The sequence below is a fragment of the Podarcis cretensis genome (genome assembly GCF_951804945.1).
Source record: "Podarcis cretensis genome assembly, chromosome: 4".
In the NCBI taxonomy this organism is placed as follows: Eukaryota; Metazoa; Chordata; class Lepidosauria; order Squamata; family Lacertidae; genus Podarcis; species Podarcis cretensis.
Window position 1 is genome coordinate 59523513 of NC_137173.1, and position 21184 is coordinate 59544696.

The 21184-nt window shown below is 42.4% G+C and overlaps 1 protein-coding gene across 5 annotated transcripts; it reads right to left on the reverse strand.

Annotated features, from left to right (window-relative positions):
- Positions 1 to 317: 317 nt before the first annotated feature.
- On the reverse strand, positions 318 to 20575 carry DDX3X (DEAD-box helicase 3 X-linked). Of its 5 annotated transcripts, none has more exons than XM_079974512.1 (19): positions 20119 to 20575; positions 18415 to 18472; positions 17387 to 17437; positions 14600 to 14659; positions 11170 to 11301; positions 10102 to 10228; positions 9168 to 9338; positions 8985 to 9084; positions 8299 to 8434; positions 7897 to 7982; positions 6602 to 6700; positions 6079 to 6239; positions 5838 to 5982; positions 5346 to 5535; positions 4945 to 5126; positions 4722 to 4839; positions 4108 to 4264; positions 2970 to 3118; positions 318 to 2815 (listed from the first exon to the last, which is right to left on the reverse strand). In XM_079974512.1, the coding sequence occupies exons 1-19, from the start codon at positions 20161 to 20163 to the stop codon at positions 2727 to 2729; spliced, it is 2256 nt and encodes a 751-aa protein (XP_079830638.1). In that variant the 5' UTR covers positions 20164 to 20575; the 3' UTR covers positions 318 to 2726. The 5 variants fall into 5 exon arrangements, with proteins under 5 accessions (XP_079830638.1, XP_079830639.1, XP_079830640.1 ...); XM_079974513.1 differs by having other exon boundaries at positions 5391 to 5535; positions 20119 to 20573; XM_079974514.1 differs by lacking the exon at positions 14600 to 14659 and having other exon boundaries at positions 20119 to 20574.
- Positions 20576 to 21184: the final 609 nt, after the last annotated feature.

Genomic DNA, 21184 nt, shown 5'->3' on the forward strand with positions numbered 1-21184 from the left:
GGGATGAAAGGGGTTTGGGGCAAAATCCATTATCTGATCAAGCAGCCATTTTTCTGCAGGTGGGAGGAAGACCCACCACTTGAACAACATCCCCACATTGAAGAAAACACGAGGCAAAACAGGCCACTAGGTCTGGGGGACCAAGCAGAACAGCTACAAGGGGCTGTTCCTTTCCTAGCTAAATGTGTGAGCTGCTTCTATTAGAAACTTGCATCTCTGGCACTTAACCTGGGGGTGTCTCACTGCAATCAGTAATGATTAACAATGAAAAAGGAGAAGCACATTTTGTCACCAAGAAAAAGACCAACATCATAAAGTGCATTTCAACTTTTTATTTTATTAAAATTGAGAGCAATGCACAGCACATGCAGTGCTAGCATCTAAACTAATACAATAAGCAATTACTAAACCTACAGTGACTTGAAGTTCAAATCTTTACATTCAGCAAGTTTAAATCCGTTCATTGCATATGATTGAATCCTTATCTGAACTGAATAATATTGCTGGCTGTGAAACTTGCTAAAATGCTATTGCTGAATGTACAAGTCACTGATTATGCCAATACAACAAAGATAACCACATGTTTTGAGGATTGCAATGTGCCAGACATTCACTGAAAAAAAAACCACACAACTAAACAAAAACTCACGCAACAAACATCTGAGAATCTGGACACTTCACGTCAGTGTTTTGAAGTGTTTCATTAATATCTTAAGACAAGTGTATCAAAACCTTGGCATGTTTAATTTTAAAGTTGCCAATTTTTGTTTTACTATCAGAAAGTTACGGCTACATTGCCAATGCCGGGTCTGCTTAATTTGACTTAAGAGTTTAATATGACTTAAACATTAAAAGCTCACACTACCCCGAAATATATAATTTCACGCATACGGTGACATTCAACATTCAAGTGCCAGTGTTTTTGTACTGTCTTTTGGTCAAGTTTCTTTAAACTTTCAAAGAATCACTTTTAGGCTTACAAAAATAAATATTTGTCAAAAATGTTCAATAAATATTACACAAAACTAGCAGCAAAAAGTATCTAGAAATCTGTCGTGTGCAAAGTTTTCTTCCCAACCATTATTCCCATGGTCCCAGTTTTAGAATCTAGTTCCTCCTCCTTAGACAAGCTGCGTTCAGTCTCCCAAGAGACAAAATAAGATTGGAAGTTAAGGACACGCACACAAGACATATAAAATTCTCTGAATGTGCAATAAAAGAAGTATTTTGTAAAAAGTTATGGGCAAAATGTACAAGGGCCTAAATCTAGACTAATTGAAATAGCACCATAACAAATGACCTCAAATACTGTCAAGTGCACCTACTTAAAGTTTAGAACAAGGCACAATACACTTGAAAAGATCTATTGCACTTTAGGAGATTTTGCTGTTGTCCTATGCCACTTAGAGTAAGAGTTGGTAACAGCTCTGGCCGCAGAAGATAGCTCAGAGAAACTAAGTGGCAGAGGCATTTTACTGTTGGAAATACTTATCTTTGGCCAGATTCAGCATAACAGACTAAATACAATGGAAACCTATGCAACTAAAACTGACTAAAACTGCACTTGATAGCAGAATTGAAACCTTGTGCAGTTATGTACATTCCAACCTTTGTGATCTCAGAATTTGTTACTCTTCTGGAGCCATTTTACAAGTCTACAGTAAGCCAGTTAACACTTCAACGCAGCTTGAACAGAGTAATGTGAATCTGCATTAAAATAAAGCCTGCTGCATAATTCTTCCTGTTCATTCCCCCTTGACCAAAAAACATCAACACTAGCATGCGTTAAGACCAAAAAAATCAGTCAGGCCCTTAAAAGGTGGACCCATCACTGTTGTGGTCAGCCATTCTACCATTTCAATTTTAATATGGCAGGCAATTTTGAAAAGTCTAAGTAGATGAATTCTCCTAAAAACTATTTCAAGTTCAGACCTTTAAACATTCCCTGTAATGTTCCGCCTCCATTTGGCTAGCTCACATTAATAATCTGCCTAAACACTGGAATTGCTGTGTTTACTTGCATTAACTTTAAAACAGTGCTTGTATGCATGTATCCATACATCACTTCATCATCATCATCATGACTGGAATGGCTTATTAAAGACTATCAGGTTCTAAGTACCTATCCAGGATAGAGTGAGCAAATCAACTTTAACTTAGTACAGTTTTGCCACATTAGAAACTAATTCCATTGATATGCTTCAAGATGTTTTATTTTTTCAAATCTGAGTATCAAAGCCCTAATGCAGGCCACCGCACAAGTTTTTTTTTTGTAGTATAAAGTGGATGAATCAATGATTCCTGTAAGTTGTATCACACCTGCGTGCCAAGGTTTGATTTTTTTAAAGCCCAAGTAGAGTAATTTTGTCAAGACAATTGATAATCTTGGGCATTACTGAGCCAACAGGACATCAAAATAAAAAGTTGTCTAAAGTTAAAGGCACAGTACATTAACAAATGATCCTCAGTCACAAAATTATAAATACAGTCTGGGAGTAGGGGGGTGGAGGAGTTAATCTCAACTACAATGGAGTCTTTAAACCTTCAAAGTAGGGCTTCTGTTCCTTTCCTTCTTCTTGTGACCTTGAGCTCCCTTAAAAAAAATTCAGTGGAGAATCACAGCTGGTAATGTACTGCGAGTTCTTGAAGCTACACAAGGTATAGTCTGGCTAAGTTACATGTGGTTTCCATATTAGCTTGTTTGGGAAGAATCTGCAGCAAGCAGATCAGTTGCCCCACCAATCTACCCCCTGAGAGTTATAGTTTCCTCCATATCCATCACTGTTATAGAAGCCGCCATAGCCACCACCTCCACCTATTAAGACAAAAAGGCAAGAAGAGTTTATGACCAAGTGAATTTACCTTTACAATCTTATTTTCTACAGTTTGGGAAAAACCCAAGAGTTTAGTTTTCCCCACCACCTTCCTTCATTCCAACAGCCCAAGGCACACTGTGAAATGAAACTCACCTCCAAATCCTCTGCTGCCTCCATGGCCACCGCCACCACCACTGCCACCGCTGCGCCCACTACTTGTGCGGCTGCTGCCAAAGCTACTGCTGCTGCTGGTACTGCTACTTGTTCGATAATCTCGGGCACCAAACCCTCCACTGAAACGGCTAGAGGAAAGAACAGCAACAAGTTGCGATTAGAAGACCACAGTTCCTTAAGTATGCTATTTAATACATTTCCTCATTCATTGCCTTCATGTTGCTACATCAGGAAATTCAGTTAATCGAACATCTTAGCTAGTTCTTCAACAATTGCCAGTCCCTTGGCTAAAATGATGTACTATATTAATTTTTAATGTTATGTATTTTATTTTCAATAAAAGATCATATTTTGGGAGAGGGGGCGCCAAGCAAAGCAATGCTGGCCCCAATCCGTTTCAGAGCCAGTATTTGAAGAAATGCCCACTTCCACATAAACCAGCCTAAATGCCTCTGGCAGCCCCTGCCTTCAGAGGCCGGGAGAGAAGCAGCCAGATAAAGGGCCTTCACAGATGTGGCTCCCAATCCATAGAGCACTCATCCAGCGCAGAATTGTGTATTGCCAGGTAAAAGGGAGTCTCGTATGAAGACCCAAGCAAACAGATCTGTTAAATCCGCCTTGCTGCTTCAAAGTAATAGTTTATAAATGTTCAAGTTACAAGCCACCATGAGAGCTCTAGAAATTGAAGGACAGCCATTTTTCACCTAAGATCTCCACTGCTGATTAATAATAAAAAATTAACTATTTTGATGGTGCTTAATAATGGAATCTTAAGATTTGTGTTACACCAAGCACCTTCTGCTGAGTAGGCTTATTATATGGACCATACTCCACTAAAATATATTTTCCCCAGAGCCAGCGAGGGCAGTGGTTTCAATTTTTTATCATGCTGCTCCATGTGTCCCTCTTTTAAAAGCAACCTCTCCTGGCTAGTAATTACTATTCTTCTCATCCTGAAGAAAGGAAGAGCACTGTCTTCCACTGAAGGGCCAAAGGGAGGAATACAGAAGTAAAATATTATACTGCTATATGGAAGTCAGGTATTTTGCTTTGATATTGGGTATCATTCCAGCTCATCTACATGACATCTAACTGCTTAGGGATTAACTCAACTTACCCTTTTGATCGCCCACGACTGCTTCCACCCTTGTGAATCTGCTCATATGCCATATTTTCTAGCCAAGATGGTACTTCCTGTTTAGCTTCAACAAGTAGATCTAGCAAGTCTTTTGTGATATTTATGTTCCTCTCATTGAAGAATGATGTGGCAAGACCTAAAGAAAGAAATACAGCATATTAAGGCAAGGTAAGGAAGCTGTATGTTCAAAATACCAAGAGCATGGGTAAGACATATTCCTGAGTGCTCTCCAATTACAAAAACTTTTAATTACAGCTGTAGCTGAACTGTAAAGCAGCATTCAAGAAATTTTGCACACAGGCATATAATGACATCTACCCTTTCCCACATTGAGGTAATCTGCCGTGTGCTTTGCAGGAATGGGAATATTTCATGTGAATCTTTCACAACATGCCTCTGTTAACTAAAGATCTTCTGCACAAAACCAGTTCTAGTCTACTCAGTCTACTACTCAGTCTACTCAGTTACCAACTTTTTGATACTCAAAGCATGCTGATGGAGTTTAGTGACATTAAAAGTCCACATAGTATGCAAACACAAATGCTTATACCACCGTGGAAGTTTTATCAAGGTGTTGATGAAGAGTGTCTTACCAAGATTCCCGACACGGCCTGTACGGCCAATGCGATGCACGTATTCTTCTATGTCACTTGGCAAATCAAAGTTTATGACGTGTTTTACATTTGAGATATCCAATCCTCTTGCTGCTACCTAATGAAGATAAAGAGTCAGCCATCAGCTCCCCATAAGCTGAAACTGCAGTGTAAAGAGCCAATACAAAGACACAAGCATTTTCTTAACCATGTCTATACTTACTGCAGTGGCAACCAAGATGGGACTTCTGCCTGAACGGAACTGGTGCAATGCCTCTTCCCTGTCTCGCTGAGAGCGATCACCATGGATGCTTGTGCAAGCATAGCCTTCGTGGTAGAGGAAATCCTCCAGAGAATCAGCCCCCTTTTTAGTCTCCACAAACACCAGAGTCAAGGAATCTTTTCCTATGTAAGCGAAGCATCTCATTAGCAAAACAATGCCAAATCTATTGTTATAGCACCACCAAGTGGTGCAAACTAGTATTATGACTGCAACCATAAAAAAATAACAACTTTACTAGTCAAGCTAGCTGCATGCAGATTAAAGAAAAATATTCAAATATAGGAGAAAACAAGGAGGAAAAGTCTGAAGCTTTTCCTCCACCTAACATAGATTCTCATTACCTGAGCCATTAGAGTTGTGTTGGATTTCTCCCAAACAGTCTTTACCTGTGGCATTTAGGAGGTCAAGCAGAAATGACCGTTTGTCTGACTCTTCCACCCACACTACTTTCTGTGTGATGTTCTCAGATGTAGAGCCAACTCTGCCAACAGCCAGAAAGATATATTCCTCCAAGAAGTCACGAGCAAGCATCTTCAAAAGAGAGAATTCTACTCAGTATGAGAGACAATTAAATAATGAATCCACCCCCATTAGACTTACCTATAGCTATAAGCTTCCATGGACGCATACAAACTAGGTGTTTCTCTCCATATTTTTAAACTAGAAACAAAGTATTCAGGCGGGGGGGGGGGAAATACTTAGAATTTTTCTTGTTCTCTACCTATGGTTAGCTGCCTACAACAGCAGCTGCTTGCTGGTTTGAGTATCACCACTTCTATAGTATGCTGACTCACTGGAAATGGGGCATTCAACTACTTTGCAAAACAGAATACCTGAATTTCCTTTGGAAAAGTAGCACTGAACATCATAGTCTGACGGACACCTTTGGGTGGCATAGTGTCTTGCTCAACAATACGACGGATTTGAGGTTCAAACCCCATGTCAAGCATACGATCAGCTTCATCCAGTACCAAGTATCTGGAAGGTATTATAAGACCACATTAGGATTTCCAAGATTCCATGTTAATATGCTGCTGTCAAAATGCTAAAATTATTAAAATATTATTTTCATACTTGCAAAAGTCCAGTCCAATCTTTCCTCTCTCCATCATATCTACAAGACGACCTGGAGTTGCTACAAGCAAATGGCAACCACGTTCCAAGTCACGTATCTGTTGACCAATGTCGGCCCCACCATACACGACGCAGGGGCGGACTTTGGAGCGATATGCAAACTATGGGAACAAAATTTAGTTTTAGAATTCAAGACTTGAGATATCAAGTTCCTAGGAGCACAATACCACAGGGCTGGCTAATCTACAGGCCTCATGTGCCCATCCCCCTTGCCCTGGGATTTTTGCAGATTCCCTCACCCCAATTTTTTTTTGTTTTGTTCTTTTAAGATTTTTCTTGGGGGGGGGGGAGGGAGAATCAGTGACCACTACTGCTGTGATTCTGTGATACATGAAAGTTTTTTAACCACCCACCCAATTTTCCTCTTTTAAAAGTTAGTAATTTGTCATTTGCACCTTCAGCTCCTGTATTGTTAACCATAGGTCAATGTGGCTGTATTAGCCACTCCCTGAATACTACTTACTTTTCTGGCTTCTTCATATATCTGCACTGCCAGCTCTCTTGTGGGAGCCAAAACGAGTGAGATGGGATATTGCTTACGGCGTCCATACCTTCCGTTTTCCTGCAATATTAAGTCCTCATTACCAGCTGGAAAATAAGCTGCTAGTAACAGTTATTTCTCAACACAATCTGCTACCCAAGTGTTTACACCTTTTACTCTGCTCTTTCCATAAAGGGTTTTAAAGGTTGTGGTCTGAATCCTGCAGTGTTCATGACTGCACCCAGGCAGGAGAACCACAAGCTGTGCCAGTAACTATTAGCATAACAGCTATTCTAGCAGAGTGACTGTCATCATAATCAAGATGCTGGCTACAACTGAACCTAGACCTACTCTGGGTAATTCTGTGCAAACTCCATCCTGATGTGTAAACTTATTTGATGGCAGTGTCTTAAAATCAATTCACCTTCTGTTATGGTGGAACCTGTTGTAGATGGGGTTCATCCCCCCTGAAAGAGATGCACTGTCTGGGAGTACTTCTGGATCCATTACTGTCACAGCAGGCACAAGTGGCCTTAGTGGACCAGTGCCTCCAACGGTTAGACTGGTGGACAGCCACTAGCATGCCTGGAGAGGGAAGGCTCAGTTTCTTAGTCTATGTTACGGCAACTTCTGGGATAGATTACTGCAATGTGTTATGTGGGGCTGCCTTTGAAGACAGTCTAGAAACTGCAACTAGTGCAGAATTCAGCAACCAGATTGCTGCCTGGAACTACATCTGAACATACAACACCAGCAACCGCACTACAGGTTGACTACAGGTTTCTGGGTGGGCTCCATTCAAAGTGCTGGTTTTCACCTAAAGCTGTACACACATCTTATTGTCCTTTTTTCTGTGCTTCCTGAGAAGAGAGATGAGGAGGGTCGCAACACAAAAAAGGCCTTTTCAGTGGTAGCCCCCTAGGTGTGGAATGTTGGGGAGAGGTGCCTGGCACAATTATCAACTTTTAGGCAGTAGGCCAACATTTTGTCATTTACTCTGGCATTTGATTCTTATATGCTATAATGGTACCCTAGCCTGCTTTAATATTTATCTTTTAGTGGGGTGCAAAAAAAATATCCATCCTTTCTACAATATTGCAGGATGATTGCTTTTAGTAAATCATGTTGCTTTATGTAGTAAACAATGAATAAATGTAATAAAGGGTATATTTGTACTAAAGATCTACATTTTTCAGCAATGTAACAGAGATGGCAATGCGCACAGTGCTAAAGTGAAGTACTGTATTGTTTGTTTAAACCAGATATAATGAACTTGCCTTCATGGCTCTGAGGGCATCACCTGGGCCATCTGTATATATCTGACTCAATATGGGCAGAAGAAATGCAGCAGTTTTTCCAGACCCTTAAAAAAAAAAAAAGACATTTAATCTTGAAAGCAATGCAAAAACATTTTCATTCCATAAATCCCACCCAAATGTTATGCTCCATCCATCCTGTACTCATTTTCAAGTTAATCTGAAACTGGCATTAACTTTAGGGTGGTATTTAAAATCCTAATATACGTTTTACCAAATTATCGGTGTCCATGTTGTGCTAGAGTCAACTGCCAGTAAAGGGAATGGCCTATCCCTCACTATGTGCACCCAAGAACCCTCAATTAACACCCCCAAATTTCTCAATTAGAACACTGCAGTAACACATAGCAAACACAAACTTGCCTGTCTGGGCACAAGCCATCAAGTCTCTCTTGTCTTTGATGATAGGGATAGCATATTTCTGCACTGGAGTAGGCCGAGTGTAGCGGGTGAGTTCAATGTTCCCCATAATGATTTCTCCCATGTCAACATCGCTGAACTGCAACAGAGTTCAAGTTATTAAACAACCTGGTAAAAGCTAAAAAAAGCTTGCTTTACACTCATAAGAGGGGAAGGCAGAGGATAGGCGGAGAATTGCCCCTCATTTTCCAGCATCTTGCTAAAAGGCTGGATACCAACAAGTCTTGCAGTGGGCTAATGCAGATGGAAGAAACTTCCCATCTTCCTCACCAGCCCATTTGATTCCTATGTAAGATGGCATGTCCCCATCCTTTCTTGGTATCCCCTTTTGTTTATGCTGAATACAAAGGCAGCAAAGCATATTTCTCAAAGCCTAACATAAAAATATAGTGTGCTGCTGGAGGCAAGGAGAGTTATGTTCCTCCTCCAACATCCTGCATTCATTCATCTGCATGCAATTCCATGTTGCCTATAGCAATCACATAGATTATTAAAGACAAAGACTTTAAAGTAAAGTGTCCCTTTTGAAGAACCATCAGATCCACAACGCTAATTTAAATGTATAAAAGTAGTCCCTTGGTATTCTAGTGTAAGCAGCACACTAGTTGTAGCATTAAACAAATACTTACACTCTCAATGTGTGGAGGACAGTTGTTGCCTGTTGCTTCAACTGGAATGTCATCATACTTCTCAAAATTAATGCCAGTATTCCCACCAGCAAACAGCTCCCTAGAAGATAAACATTCAATGTACTATCACACAGCACTGAATATCTGATTTACAGACCACCAGATCCCACTGCTAGTACTTACTGCTCCACACGTTCACTTGGGGCAAGTGGTTTGGACCAGTCATCTTCATCACTTTTATCAGACCAACGACTGTTTCCACCACGATCAAATCTGCCGCCAAAGGCACTTCTATCACCGCCACGACTGCTAATGCCATCAAATTCACCGCCTCTTCCACCACGGTCATCAAACCTAGATTACATGAAATTACACTAAAACCAGTTTTCATGACAGTTTCTGTGATGTGATGTACTAAACACACTAATGAAGCTGCCTGGCTGCTAGGCAGCTTCAAAGTATTTCATGATATAATTAAACAATAAATCCGTATAACACCACAGCTATCTATTTCCCAAGATTTGACATCCCCTTGAGAAGGATATATTACCCCAATATTTCAACTGTCTCATATATGAGGCATGTGGACAGAATACCAATGAAATTTGAGGTGGCACACCTGTTCAGATTGCATTTTAATCCACGTTGGGAATTGGACTATCATTTAACTCCTCTACTGCTCTCACAACACAATTCTGCCACATCCCCTTAACGCCCCAGCCTCCTGGTCCTTCATCAAACAAGGAGAAGGCTTACTGAAAGAGCTCCTTTCAATCCCAGATATATGCCATAACTGCAAAGTTGCTCTAAATTGTCATTCCCCTGTCTTTCTGCTGGGGCCTATGTGCTAATGCTAAGAAGGCACAAGGACTTCTATTATATGGATGTAAACTTTAGAAGTCCTACAGCAGTAAGTTGGTGGAAATGAGAGGGTAGCCCTATACACATAAAAATTAACATGCTGCAGTCAGTGCAAACCTAAGAGCTACAAAGCAGGCTTTCAACACAAAAAACTCATGTCTTAACCTCAGTCAGTTCTCCCCTATTTCTACAGATTACTGAATGTTTTACAGTGGTGGCATTCACATTTTTAATGGGAAAAGAGCTACATTTTTACCTTCCTCTTGAACCATTACCACGCTCAGCAAAAAAGCTTGATTTTCCTGATCCACGGTCACTCCTTGCACCAAAGCTACTGTATGCAGCATCCCTGTCTCTGCCAGCATTCCACCCACCATCAAATCCTAGGAATAATAAAATCACCAATGAAATCACTGATTGTGTAGATGCTCAGTGTAAAGATACAAAATCCCTCAAACCATCACCATGAAAATGTTTGAGTAATTAGCCTGTCTTAAGAGAAATTCCCATATTTTATTGCACATTTTAAATCAAAGAAAGGCACTGAAATCGGGTGTTTTACTGCCAATATTGCAAGATGGCAGAGTTTAAAAAGCTGGTCCAGGGTGATCATGTAGCAAATTATATTCAAGAGGCAGCAGCCGATGATTCTCTCGAGCTGCAGCAAACCCCAAAAGCAAAGCCTAGAAATGTCCATTAGGACCCTGCCTACTTTTGTGCCCATGGCGTTGTAGTAGAGTATGGCCATTAGGCAACTTTTCGTGAATTATGTCATTATCTTATTCTAGTTACAATTAATTTGTCTCAAGAAAAAAAAATGGCAACCTGGGCTGAAAATGAGACCTTCCCGGAGTCCATCAATGTGTCCACAGGTACACTGAAGCAAAGATGATGAAATAGAAAGCAGTGAAAAGACCTGGAGACTGATGGTATTTCCTGACAGGCAAAATCTGGAGTCGGTGGTAACTGGTATAATGAGGCCACTCAGTGAGAAGCTTCACTGTTCTTGAGACATTCGTATGACTGTTTTATTTGGATAACTATACAACTCCAGAATTCTACGGTAGTATACTATAGCTGTAACTATAATTAAGGCTCCAGGATCCAAATTCAAATAACCAACAAGAATGAGTACTAATTCTGTAGCTTTCCAGCTGAGGGCAAAACAGCTCTGCAAATGGTACTTGATAAACAAAGCCTCAAACTTCCCTAAGAAGTCTCAACCTATGCTACTATAACCTGATCTAAGCTCTCTAGAAAGAAGCTGTCTTTATTGCCAAGAGCAGCAGTGTTGGATGAAAGGTGCCAGGTCTCCCTCGCCCACCTCTGTCATCACGTCCAGATCCTCCTCTGGATCCAAACACACCACGATCACGATCGTAGCCATTCATCCGGCTGTCACGATCATATCCATTCATATAGCCATTACCTCCACGAGAGTCCCAGCTGGGGGAATCTTTGGCAGAGAATAAAAAGTTAAAATATTAAAGGGTAAAATGCGCTAGCAAGTTCTTGCAAGCTCCACAGCATCAGTGCGACTTTTGCTGCCAGAAATTTACATGAAAGGCTCCTTTCTGGGAAAAGCAGAGTAGTGTTGGGCCCAAATTCTTGATTAGAAATGCAAGCCTTCGCCTGACATGGATGCTGCATTGTGAACCACTTTACAAAGCTGCAAACCAGGTTTTATAGAAAGTTGTGTATTTAGTTGAGCCAAGAGATGTTTTTTAAAAAAGAAACTAATGCAGTGATTCGTATGTGTATTAGTTTTGTGCATCAATACTCGCTGCCATGCTGAAAACAGAAGCATGTCCTAAAGAAAGCTAGTCAAACCGAATGAAGCAAGATTCAAGATCCTGTGCTAAACTTGGCAAATATATATTTTATTATGAATGGACTGTCGACAGACCAGTCAACAATGAGTGTTGTATTATTTTGATTAGAAATCCTGCTTCCTAGTAAGAGCAGATTGCAGTATAAAGTTCATAAAATGGTGTTTGAGTCTAAGCCAGTTTAGTGATGCAAATGAACCTTGGTGAGCCTTGGGCTCACACACTTTCCTTGACACGCTAACAAGGAGTTCTGAAGGCTTCAACTTATATTTGTGCTTGACCACAACTTGTTATGCCTGGGGTGGCCACTGTGGTACACTCTGGAGGACATCCATTAGAATTTGTGCCATTGATATGTTTGTGATAGTGGGAAGCACCAGATCTGCATTTTTTACTGTGCAGTCTCACACTGCAATCTTTATTCTCATGGTCATTTTTTGGGTATCTGTTTTTTTCTACTGGATCCAATGTTTACTCAAGTCAAAATGTGTGCTTTCTGTCTGCAGGGGGAGATGGAAAGAGATGAGAAAGAAGCAACCAGAGGTCGTGACGCCCACAGAACTCTCATCATTCCAAATGTGCCCAATAGCCCAAAAAGATTGGTATCAATGCTAGATGTCCAAACTGACAAACTGGTGAATATTAACTACAGAACCATTTGCAACAAGCGAAGTTGAAACCAGAATTAGCATTAACAGGCTTGTCAATTTGGACATAAACTGCACTTAACAGAAAAGAAGTCCCGTTGAAAAGAACTTCTGTTGATGGCTGCACACCAAAGGAAGCCCGAGAAGGAAGTGTAAGAGTCCAAGGCTTGCTTGCATCACACTTAACTGTGATTTAGCATGATATCCAAACTATCCCACTGTTACCTTAGGGGGTTGTATTGATTCTTCAATTCCTAGATGATGCTAACTACTTAAGCCCTAGTAAGAATATTGTTCACTACAAGGTTTCTGTTCACTACAACATCCTTCCACTGAGACACGTTTGGTACTTCCAAGATGCTGAATTTATTTGTCTGACTAGCAGAGCAATCGAACCTCTGTCCAGGCAGCTGCAGGGTTTAGCAGAGCCACTGCCACACCCAGAGCTCTGTCACTCACACTGGTCAGCTTGGAAGGCAAGAGCAGAGTTGTTGCAGCTATCAGGACCAATGCAATCAATTGACAACAGTGGGGTCAGCTCAGGATCCAGCAGATCCCAGGCCAGCTGAATTACCCTGATCCCTCCCCAGTTGGGGACTTTTTATGAGCTGGTGGAGTGAAGCTTGCTGACAGTACTCCTACCAGTGAACATTTTCAGTGGGTGAATAGGGAATCTGCACCGCCAGAGCAGATTGATCTGGACTCACAAGAGAGAGCCCCCTGCCACCACAGTAGATTAGGGAATTGGACAGCACCCTAACATTTATACTTTCTATATTTAACAATTTACTGTACATGTATTTCAGTTTTTTAAGAAGTTCTAGAAAAATTGTTTGTTCACCACTGTTAAAAAGATTTTACATCTCTAGATTGGATGAAGTAAGATTCTGCTCCATCTAATTGTTATTCTTTAACATTCCAAAAACCTGAAATTTGTGATAGATTTCAAAATGCCAAGTTCTACTAAGTTACTTAGAACAAGCTATTCTAAATACTTCAAATAGTTATCCAACCTATAAGAAACCAAAATGCAAAAGAACTGAAAAAAGCAACATGACATCGGTTGGAATAATAGTTTTCAAAGATGTAGTACATTAGGCTAATATGTAAACTTATATAAGTTCTGTGAACCTGCTTAGAGAACCTGTCCAAGGACTATGGGGAGAAGTTCACAGATTTTTTTAATTGGGAAATTCTTTAAATTGGATTAAGCACTCAACCCCTCCATTAATTAAGGAAAATAAATTATTGGTATTTAAGTTCAGAGTATATTGTGTTATTTCCTTCCATATTTAAAAAGATTTTATTAGGTGTCTAAAATTCTACATCCAAACAGAATGATTATTAATGGCTACTAGTTACAGCAGCTATTTACTACCTCCAAGTACTGTATCAAGAGGAAAGAACTAGAATTGGTGCACTAAGCTTCTGCTTGTTGGCTTCGCATAGGCATTAGGTTGGCCAATGTGAGAGCAGGATGCTGGACTAAATAGGCCTTTGCACCGATCCAGAAGGGCTCTTCTTATACCTTATTCACGCCAGACAGCACTGCACACTATTCAGCTTCAACATGTAACTAAATAAACTGCGGGGCATGGTAAACTTGCTAGAAAATTAGCACTAAAAAGGCTTGGTAACTTTCAAGTGTCTTGTGGGCCAGCTACTTTTATGCCATGTTTAATAAATCAGAAGATCCAAAAAACACAATTCCAGCACTTGCCAAACCTGAGTATTATGATTGTTGTAGGTTTAAATTTTATAAGGTGCAGCATGGGAAACCTTTCCTTGTCTTTTTCAGTCTATCCATTAGAAGTGACAAAAGCTTGCTCAGGTACAAAGTGCAACTGAAGTTGTTGTTTCCTTAATGTTTAGTTTTCCTTAAACACAGTAAGCCAGTAGATTAAAGCCCACAATTTATGCAGAATTTACGTTCCAGGGATTGCATCTAAAGCCAAATTCAAAACACATTGGGTTCAATAGCGGGTGGGATTGCCAAATAAATGTTTTCTTGAACTGCGCTCCCTTTTTATTTTTTGCCACGCGTGTAAAGCTGAATGCATGCATACTAGCTAACTGTGTGTAAGTTGTGGGTTTACTGTATTCAAATTAATCCTAAAAAAGTTAAAGTTGCAGGCAAAGGAAACATGCCTGACAATGAGCGTAAACGAACAAATGCTCACACAGTTAGTCGACTGCAAGTTATGACTATGCAATATGCTTAGAGGCATGCTCTCAAATGACAAATTTTTAAGACCACTCCATCCTGACACCAACTTACAGCTTCTTGGTGGCATCGAATTGGAATAGTAGTTTGCCGCATAGTTATAGGCATTACCTGCTGCAAAAGAGCCATAAAACTCCCAGCATTATAATTCACTCCAGTTCAAATGCATAAAAAACTCAACATAATGGTACAGTAGACTTTCTTCAACCTGTAAAAGATATTTTACTCAAGCAACATAAAAATATCCGTGTGAAGATGTCAACTTTCCAGGCTTCCACATTCACAATCACTCACCAGCTCACCTTTGGCGATGAGAGGGAAAGGGAACAAGAGCACTCTCTTGCCTCCTGGTGGCCAGGATAGGGGAACCCCGTCCTGCTGCCAAAGCACATGGATAGAGGGCTTAAGAATGGCAGGAGCCAGCCTCTCACCAGGTCAAGACACCCTGAGAAGCCAAGATAAACTCAACAGCTCCAAACAGTCCAACACAAAGAGTCCTTTCCCTCAAGAAAAGGGCAATGCATCTGATTCAACAGGTATTGTGCTACGTCACACTCAATTTATACAGCTGCTTTTAAGGGTTGCGTCCTAGTCCTACTCATAGTAGACCCATTGAAATAAACAAACATGGCTAACTTAGGTCCATTAATTTCTATGGATCTACTGAGAGAAACTCAGAATGAACCACATGTGTACAAGAGAGAATAAGCTTTCCCCTGGGAAAGGTTCATTCTATCCTCTTGTGTTGGATAGTCCTTGGAAGCAGCAGGAATCACTCTTCAATGTTTCTAAGCATGTCCTTGTGAGGCAACAACTTCCAAATGCGCACGGGCACCTGTATCAGTTTGTTGCAAAAATAAAGGAACTTGTGACATACTTGACCAATTGTGATAAGAGCTTCTGTGGATTTATGATACAACTCTATTGGTCTTTACAGTATCCATACCTACACGAGGAGAGAAGGGGTAAGGACAACTACAAATAGATGGATATAAATGCCATTCAGTATTTGTTAGCCCCAATACAACTGAGTTTTCTTGCAAAGAGCTGTTAGTTTCTAATAGAAATTAGAATCTGTGAATTTGAACAAACTTCATCTTATGCCCCTTGTTCTGCCACTATTCACAACTTCTATCAGTTGAGCAACGAAGTGGGCAGAGTCAAGTTGTCCTGACAATAAGCACCCTATACCTAAACTTTCTTATCTAGTAGTTAGAATACTAGCAAAAGTAGTATCTGTACATTATTTCCCTGCTCCCAAATTCAGTAGCACTTCCAGACCACTTTGCTGAACTGTGCAGAGATCATGGTTCAATAAAGGACACAATATTCAATCTGCAGATATTTAGAGTAGGCTTGGAAACCTGCATCCCAGAAGATGCTGGACTTGCAACTTCTATCCCCTTCAGCCAAACATGGCCAGAGTTGTAGACCAGTCAATATATGGAAGGCCATAGGTTCTCCACACCTATTTTAAAAGACTTCTGGCGGCAAAGTAGGGAGAGACCTCTTAACTTGGAGAGCTACTTACCAACAAACCGATTTATAGTCACAGTAAATTAGTTTCTGGCTTTTACCCATGCAGATTTAAGCTAAAATACTGAAAGATCACAATTGCAAGTAAAAAGTATTCTCCCTCCCTGGTGCCTCCCTGCCAGTCCACAAGCAAGGTAATTTTTGCAGAGGCATCTGAGGCAAGACAAGGTGTCACAGGTTGGGAGAGGGATGAGACCTGATGGTCTCCAGCACTTCAATCTTATTTGAATTAAGCCACATAGAGTAAAACACTAACTTACTCCCAGGTAAATGAGTACTGGATTGCAGCCCAAGTTTAGTTGTTGATCAGACACTACTAAGGCAGCATATTCCCCTATAGCATTGGAGAGTTGAATTTTCAGAGTACCACGATGCAATTTAGCAGGAGATTAAGAGCTTAATCAACGAACAGCTTAAAGCTCAAGAATCCTTAGACAAAGCTCTGTGTTCAAACTTCCCCATAAACAGGATTGATGGTTACAGGCTACACATAGGGTTTTTCAGGGCATGGTATAGCCACCAACTTATTAGAATGGATTGTACCAAACTATGAAAACAAAAAAATGTCAATGAGCTGACCGTAAGACTTCCATCAGTAGAATGTGGAGGATTTTCACCAGTACTCCCATCAGCTCTACATTCCACCACATCTTTTCTAGATCTCCATAGGGTTAAGGAAACTTCCACAGCAGATTTAGAGGGTATACAGGAACTGCTGAAAATTGCTTCCAGTGTCAATCAAGATGATAGTATGGGTATACAGTCACCATTTATTTTACATTTTCATAATGTGCGTGGGCCACTCCCTTACAAATTCTTTATTGACACAGACTCTGATAATGGGGTGGATATTTCAATACAGGAATCGCTGCCTGATTTCATGATTACTATAACTTTCAAAATGAGCAAACCACTCTTATTCTGCTTGGATGCAAGCACTACATTTTACAACAGATTGCACTGTTACTTACGTAGCTTTATTACTCAAGCCAAATATACAGCTCATCAATCAGCAGCTTACTTTGACTTGCCTAGCTAACTACATTGAGCCCAAATATTTCCCGTACCCACGGTAGAATGAAGGAATCTAATTTTTGACACCGACTTAATAAGGTGTTACTTAAATGTGCACTCATAATACCTTTCCCCACCTTCAAAAGCCTAGATACTCATATGTCCAACCCCTTGTACCAAATCTCCCTGAATCTGAGCACCCAACATTTTGAGGTTCTTGCAGATCAATTCAGTTGTAACCCTATTTTTTTAACCCGGATGCTCCATATATTCAAGTACCAACGAACATACCCTGCTTTGAAGCTTCTCTATTCCGTAAGTGAGGAGGAATGTACCGGCCTTCTGAAAGTTGGAAAAAAAAGTTTCAAATTAAAACTCTGTACAGCAAAGTCTGTTGCTCTTTTATTGCCAAGATTGTTAACACCTTATGTTTATTGATTAAACTTAGTCATTTTTGCTAAAGCAACTATAAATAACTTACAGTATTTTAAGCAAAAAACCAAACCAACATGCACATTAAGAAGTGTTTAAGTACTTCATGCCTAAGCATATAGACTAAACATATAGCACCCGTTCCCAAGTATTTTCATTGTTATAAATATGCAAAAAACTAAATGGTGGCAACACGAGAACGAGCCTTTCGGATGGTGGTTCCCCATTTGGGGAATACTCTCCCCTAGGGACACCGAAATATATGTAATAAAGGTGCAAAATGAAAACTGCTCTTCATGCAGGCATTTGGCTAATTAACATTCTATGGCTTTCCAAATATGTTTGTGGGAAGTGGGTTATTGGTTTGTTTTGCTTTGTAATGTATTTTGTATTCTCAGATGATACACAAATTTAATAAATAATAGTAACAACAATAACTGGAACATGCTGCCGCCTCACTATAGGAAATACATACATACCCCGTTTTAGCAGATGAAACAATTTATGCACTCTTGAGTAACACAATCACTAAATCCCTTTTGTTGATACCATGCTCATACTATTATGCACCAAAACTGTATGCAACTTGCAGTCTACTCCTTTAAGGTCTGCAGTTAATTAACTGATTAAGCAGACATCCATTTAAGGTTCTTAACATTCATTTTAAAGGCAAGTTTCTAGCATGGTAATACGTAACGTATAACTGATTTACATAGAATACCAATGAGATTTAGTAGTCTTCAATTACAGTACTTGCAGGATGCCATAGATCTGCTCTCTCAAGCATCAAAATCTGCCATTTTTCTACTATTGCACTGGACCAACATGCCATCAAATATCCTCTACTAGCTCCAGTAAGATGCTTTAATTCTGAATTATATACTTACTGCTTGCTGTACCTCCTCCACTCTGATCGTCTGAAGAATTCAAGTCTAGACCAGCAAACTTTTTTAAAAAGGAAGAGAATAGTCATTCAACCTGATTAACTGAAAATACTTCAAGTAGTAAAGAATTTCTAATCTCATCTCACATTGTAAGTTAGCAGGCTCTCCGCCTTAAACACCAGAATAGCTTTGATATTGCTGTTGTAAATTTAATGTCAATTTAAACCATACCTCCTTAAAACGTACTTTGGTTTTACTTAAAAGCATGTGACATTATGGACAAAGGCCTCAATTTAGTGCTGTCTTCCAATACTGTATGCTTAATATTTGCATTCAAAAATACAGTAGACTACAACCCAAATTCCCCTTTCCTCAAATGTAGCTACTTGTGCCAATGCTTTTAAAAATAAAATGGAACTTAAGCTTACACTGTATACCTTAGCCTTCCTGTAGTTTTACTGAAGCTGTCAAGAAAAAAGGGCCTATGCCTTAGGATTGTCCTAGCGGTATAGACAACCAAGATAAAAAATACCGCTGCTGAATATTTTCATGTACTCATGAAAATGAATTTTGTTTGCGGAAAGGGGGGTTAATAAGAAAATCCATTTGTATCTAAGACTCCCCTTTTTCGACTTAAGATGGATGCACATCATCTCGCGCGGCCTTCAGACAGAGCCATGAGCAGTTGTACAAGGCAAGCTCGCTCGGCCGGGTGGGCCTTCGGGGAAAGCGCTCCCTCCTCCCCGCCCCACAAGCGGGCCTGGCCAAGACGGAGCGCCGCCTCCCCCCCCCCCCCGCCGGGGTTTACTGCCGGAGCGACACAAGCAGCGGCGCTCGGCTTTCACTGGCGGCCGCTAATCCGGCCGCGTCACGTGGCTCCTTCCTCTTTCCCCTTCCCGGCCGGCTTCGTGACCTACTTCAGGAGCCGGCTCTAGCGCAGCGCCACCCCGCCCCGAACCGGGCAGAGGGAACGCGCAACTTCATTTTAAACAGGCTTCCGACGAGAGGAAGACACGGCCTTAGGCCTGCCCCTCCCCCCCCCCACCTCGTGGGCCTCGAGGACAAAGTAGTCGGGGGCGCGCGCGCGTGAGGGAGAGCGGGAGGAGCAGCAGCAGCAGCAGCACCAGAGCCATTGTGGCTCCCACTCCCCCTCCTCCTCCCCTTCCCCAGACAGAGGGAGCCGCGCACGCGCCTCCGAGCAGCCTCTTTCTCTCCCCCCCCGCTCGCTTCGTCACACGCACAATGGCCGCCGTTGTCCCCCACCCGCTGCAGTTCCCTGCCGCCGCCGCTAGGGGGCCCGGCAGATGTAAGCATTCGCCAGCGACGCACAAAGCCCCCACAGCAGGCCTCAAAGGGCCCGGCGGCGCTTCACCCGAGCTACCCTCCGCTCTCCGCCGCGCCGCTCCCTTCCCTCGTTCGCGGGGGCTCCGCTCGCCTCGCTCCGCTCCCTTTCCCGAGGGAGGCTCGGGGCTTCGCGGATGGGGCGCCAATGGGGCGAACCCCACAAAAGGAACTGCGTCACAGTCAAATGCGCCACCAGGAGAGCGGCGTGAGGAGGATGCGGGGGGCGACGAGAATAAAAGGAGTAAAGGGGCGAACTAGGATCGATTCAAGGAGTCCGGAGGGCCCCCGAAAACAGGCCGGGGAGCGGGGGGGGGGGATACGCCTCGGTCCCCCAGGCCCACCCGCCATCCCGCCCCCGTTTACCTGCTGATCTAGACCGAGGGCATTTTCCACTGCCACATGACTCATAACGAGAGATCGTGTCGGGAGGTCCCGCTCCGCGTAGAGAAATTCGGATTCACTAGACGTAGAACTAGCCTGGGCCGCTGTCGCTTTCGCCACTACTTCGCCTCGGAATCGCGTCTCTAACTGAAACCCCCCCAGTTCGGCCCGGGCCTTTATATATTCCTCCGCCCCCTCGCAGCCGCCGTGCTGACTTCAGCGCGCAAACCACGCCCCTTCTTCCTCCTCTCGATCCCCTCCCCCCACCTCTGCTTGCAGCAAAAGGTATCGCGGGGAGAACTCTCCGCTCCGCATAAAGAGGTGGGGGGAGGGCGAAGAAATCCCAAGACTACCGCGAGAACTAGGGAGGCTGCGGACTCCTCCCGATTCAGGAGGATCTAGGTGTTATCGCGAGGTTTCTTCACACAATGTTTACAGCGCTGCTCGCGCGAGATCTCTACCCCTCCCTCCCCGCCCTGGTTTGCCTTCCCCTCCCTCCCGTTTCGTTTCGTAAAGACTCTGGTGAGTCACCCCCCTCCTCGTTTTCTTCGAGATCTCGCGAGATTTCTGTCCAAATGAAATAAGGCTCTGGGAACAGAGCGGTTCTCTCTAGGTCACGTGGGCATTTCCGCTCGGTCCTGCCGCCATCTTAGGCTGTATGCGGCTGCTGAAGTGGCGCAGCCTTCAGGTGGGGGTGGGGGTATAGTGTGAGGGGCCCAAAGTGGAGAGCCGAGGCCATCTATTTCCCGAGGATTGCGAGAAGGAGCACGAGAGTTGGCGGTAACGTCAGAGTGGCGTTGCGCGACTCGCTTCTGCCTTGTGTGTGACCTAGGAGGGGTCGCCTGGCAACCAGCAGCGCAGCCAGCAGCCCCTCCCGACGCCCTGTAACCCCTGAACAATAAGGAGACGATGGCCTCCTGGCGGAGTTCCCCTTCTTACGCCTTTCCCCCTTTCCCACCCCCTTCCCTCTGGCGCCTAATGCCGTTGCTTCGCTTGGTCACAAAAACCCTCTGCAGAGAAAGGATGCATAGCGATGACCTTGTCTGGG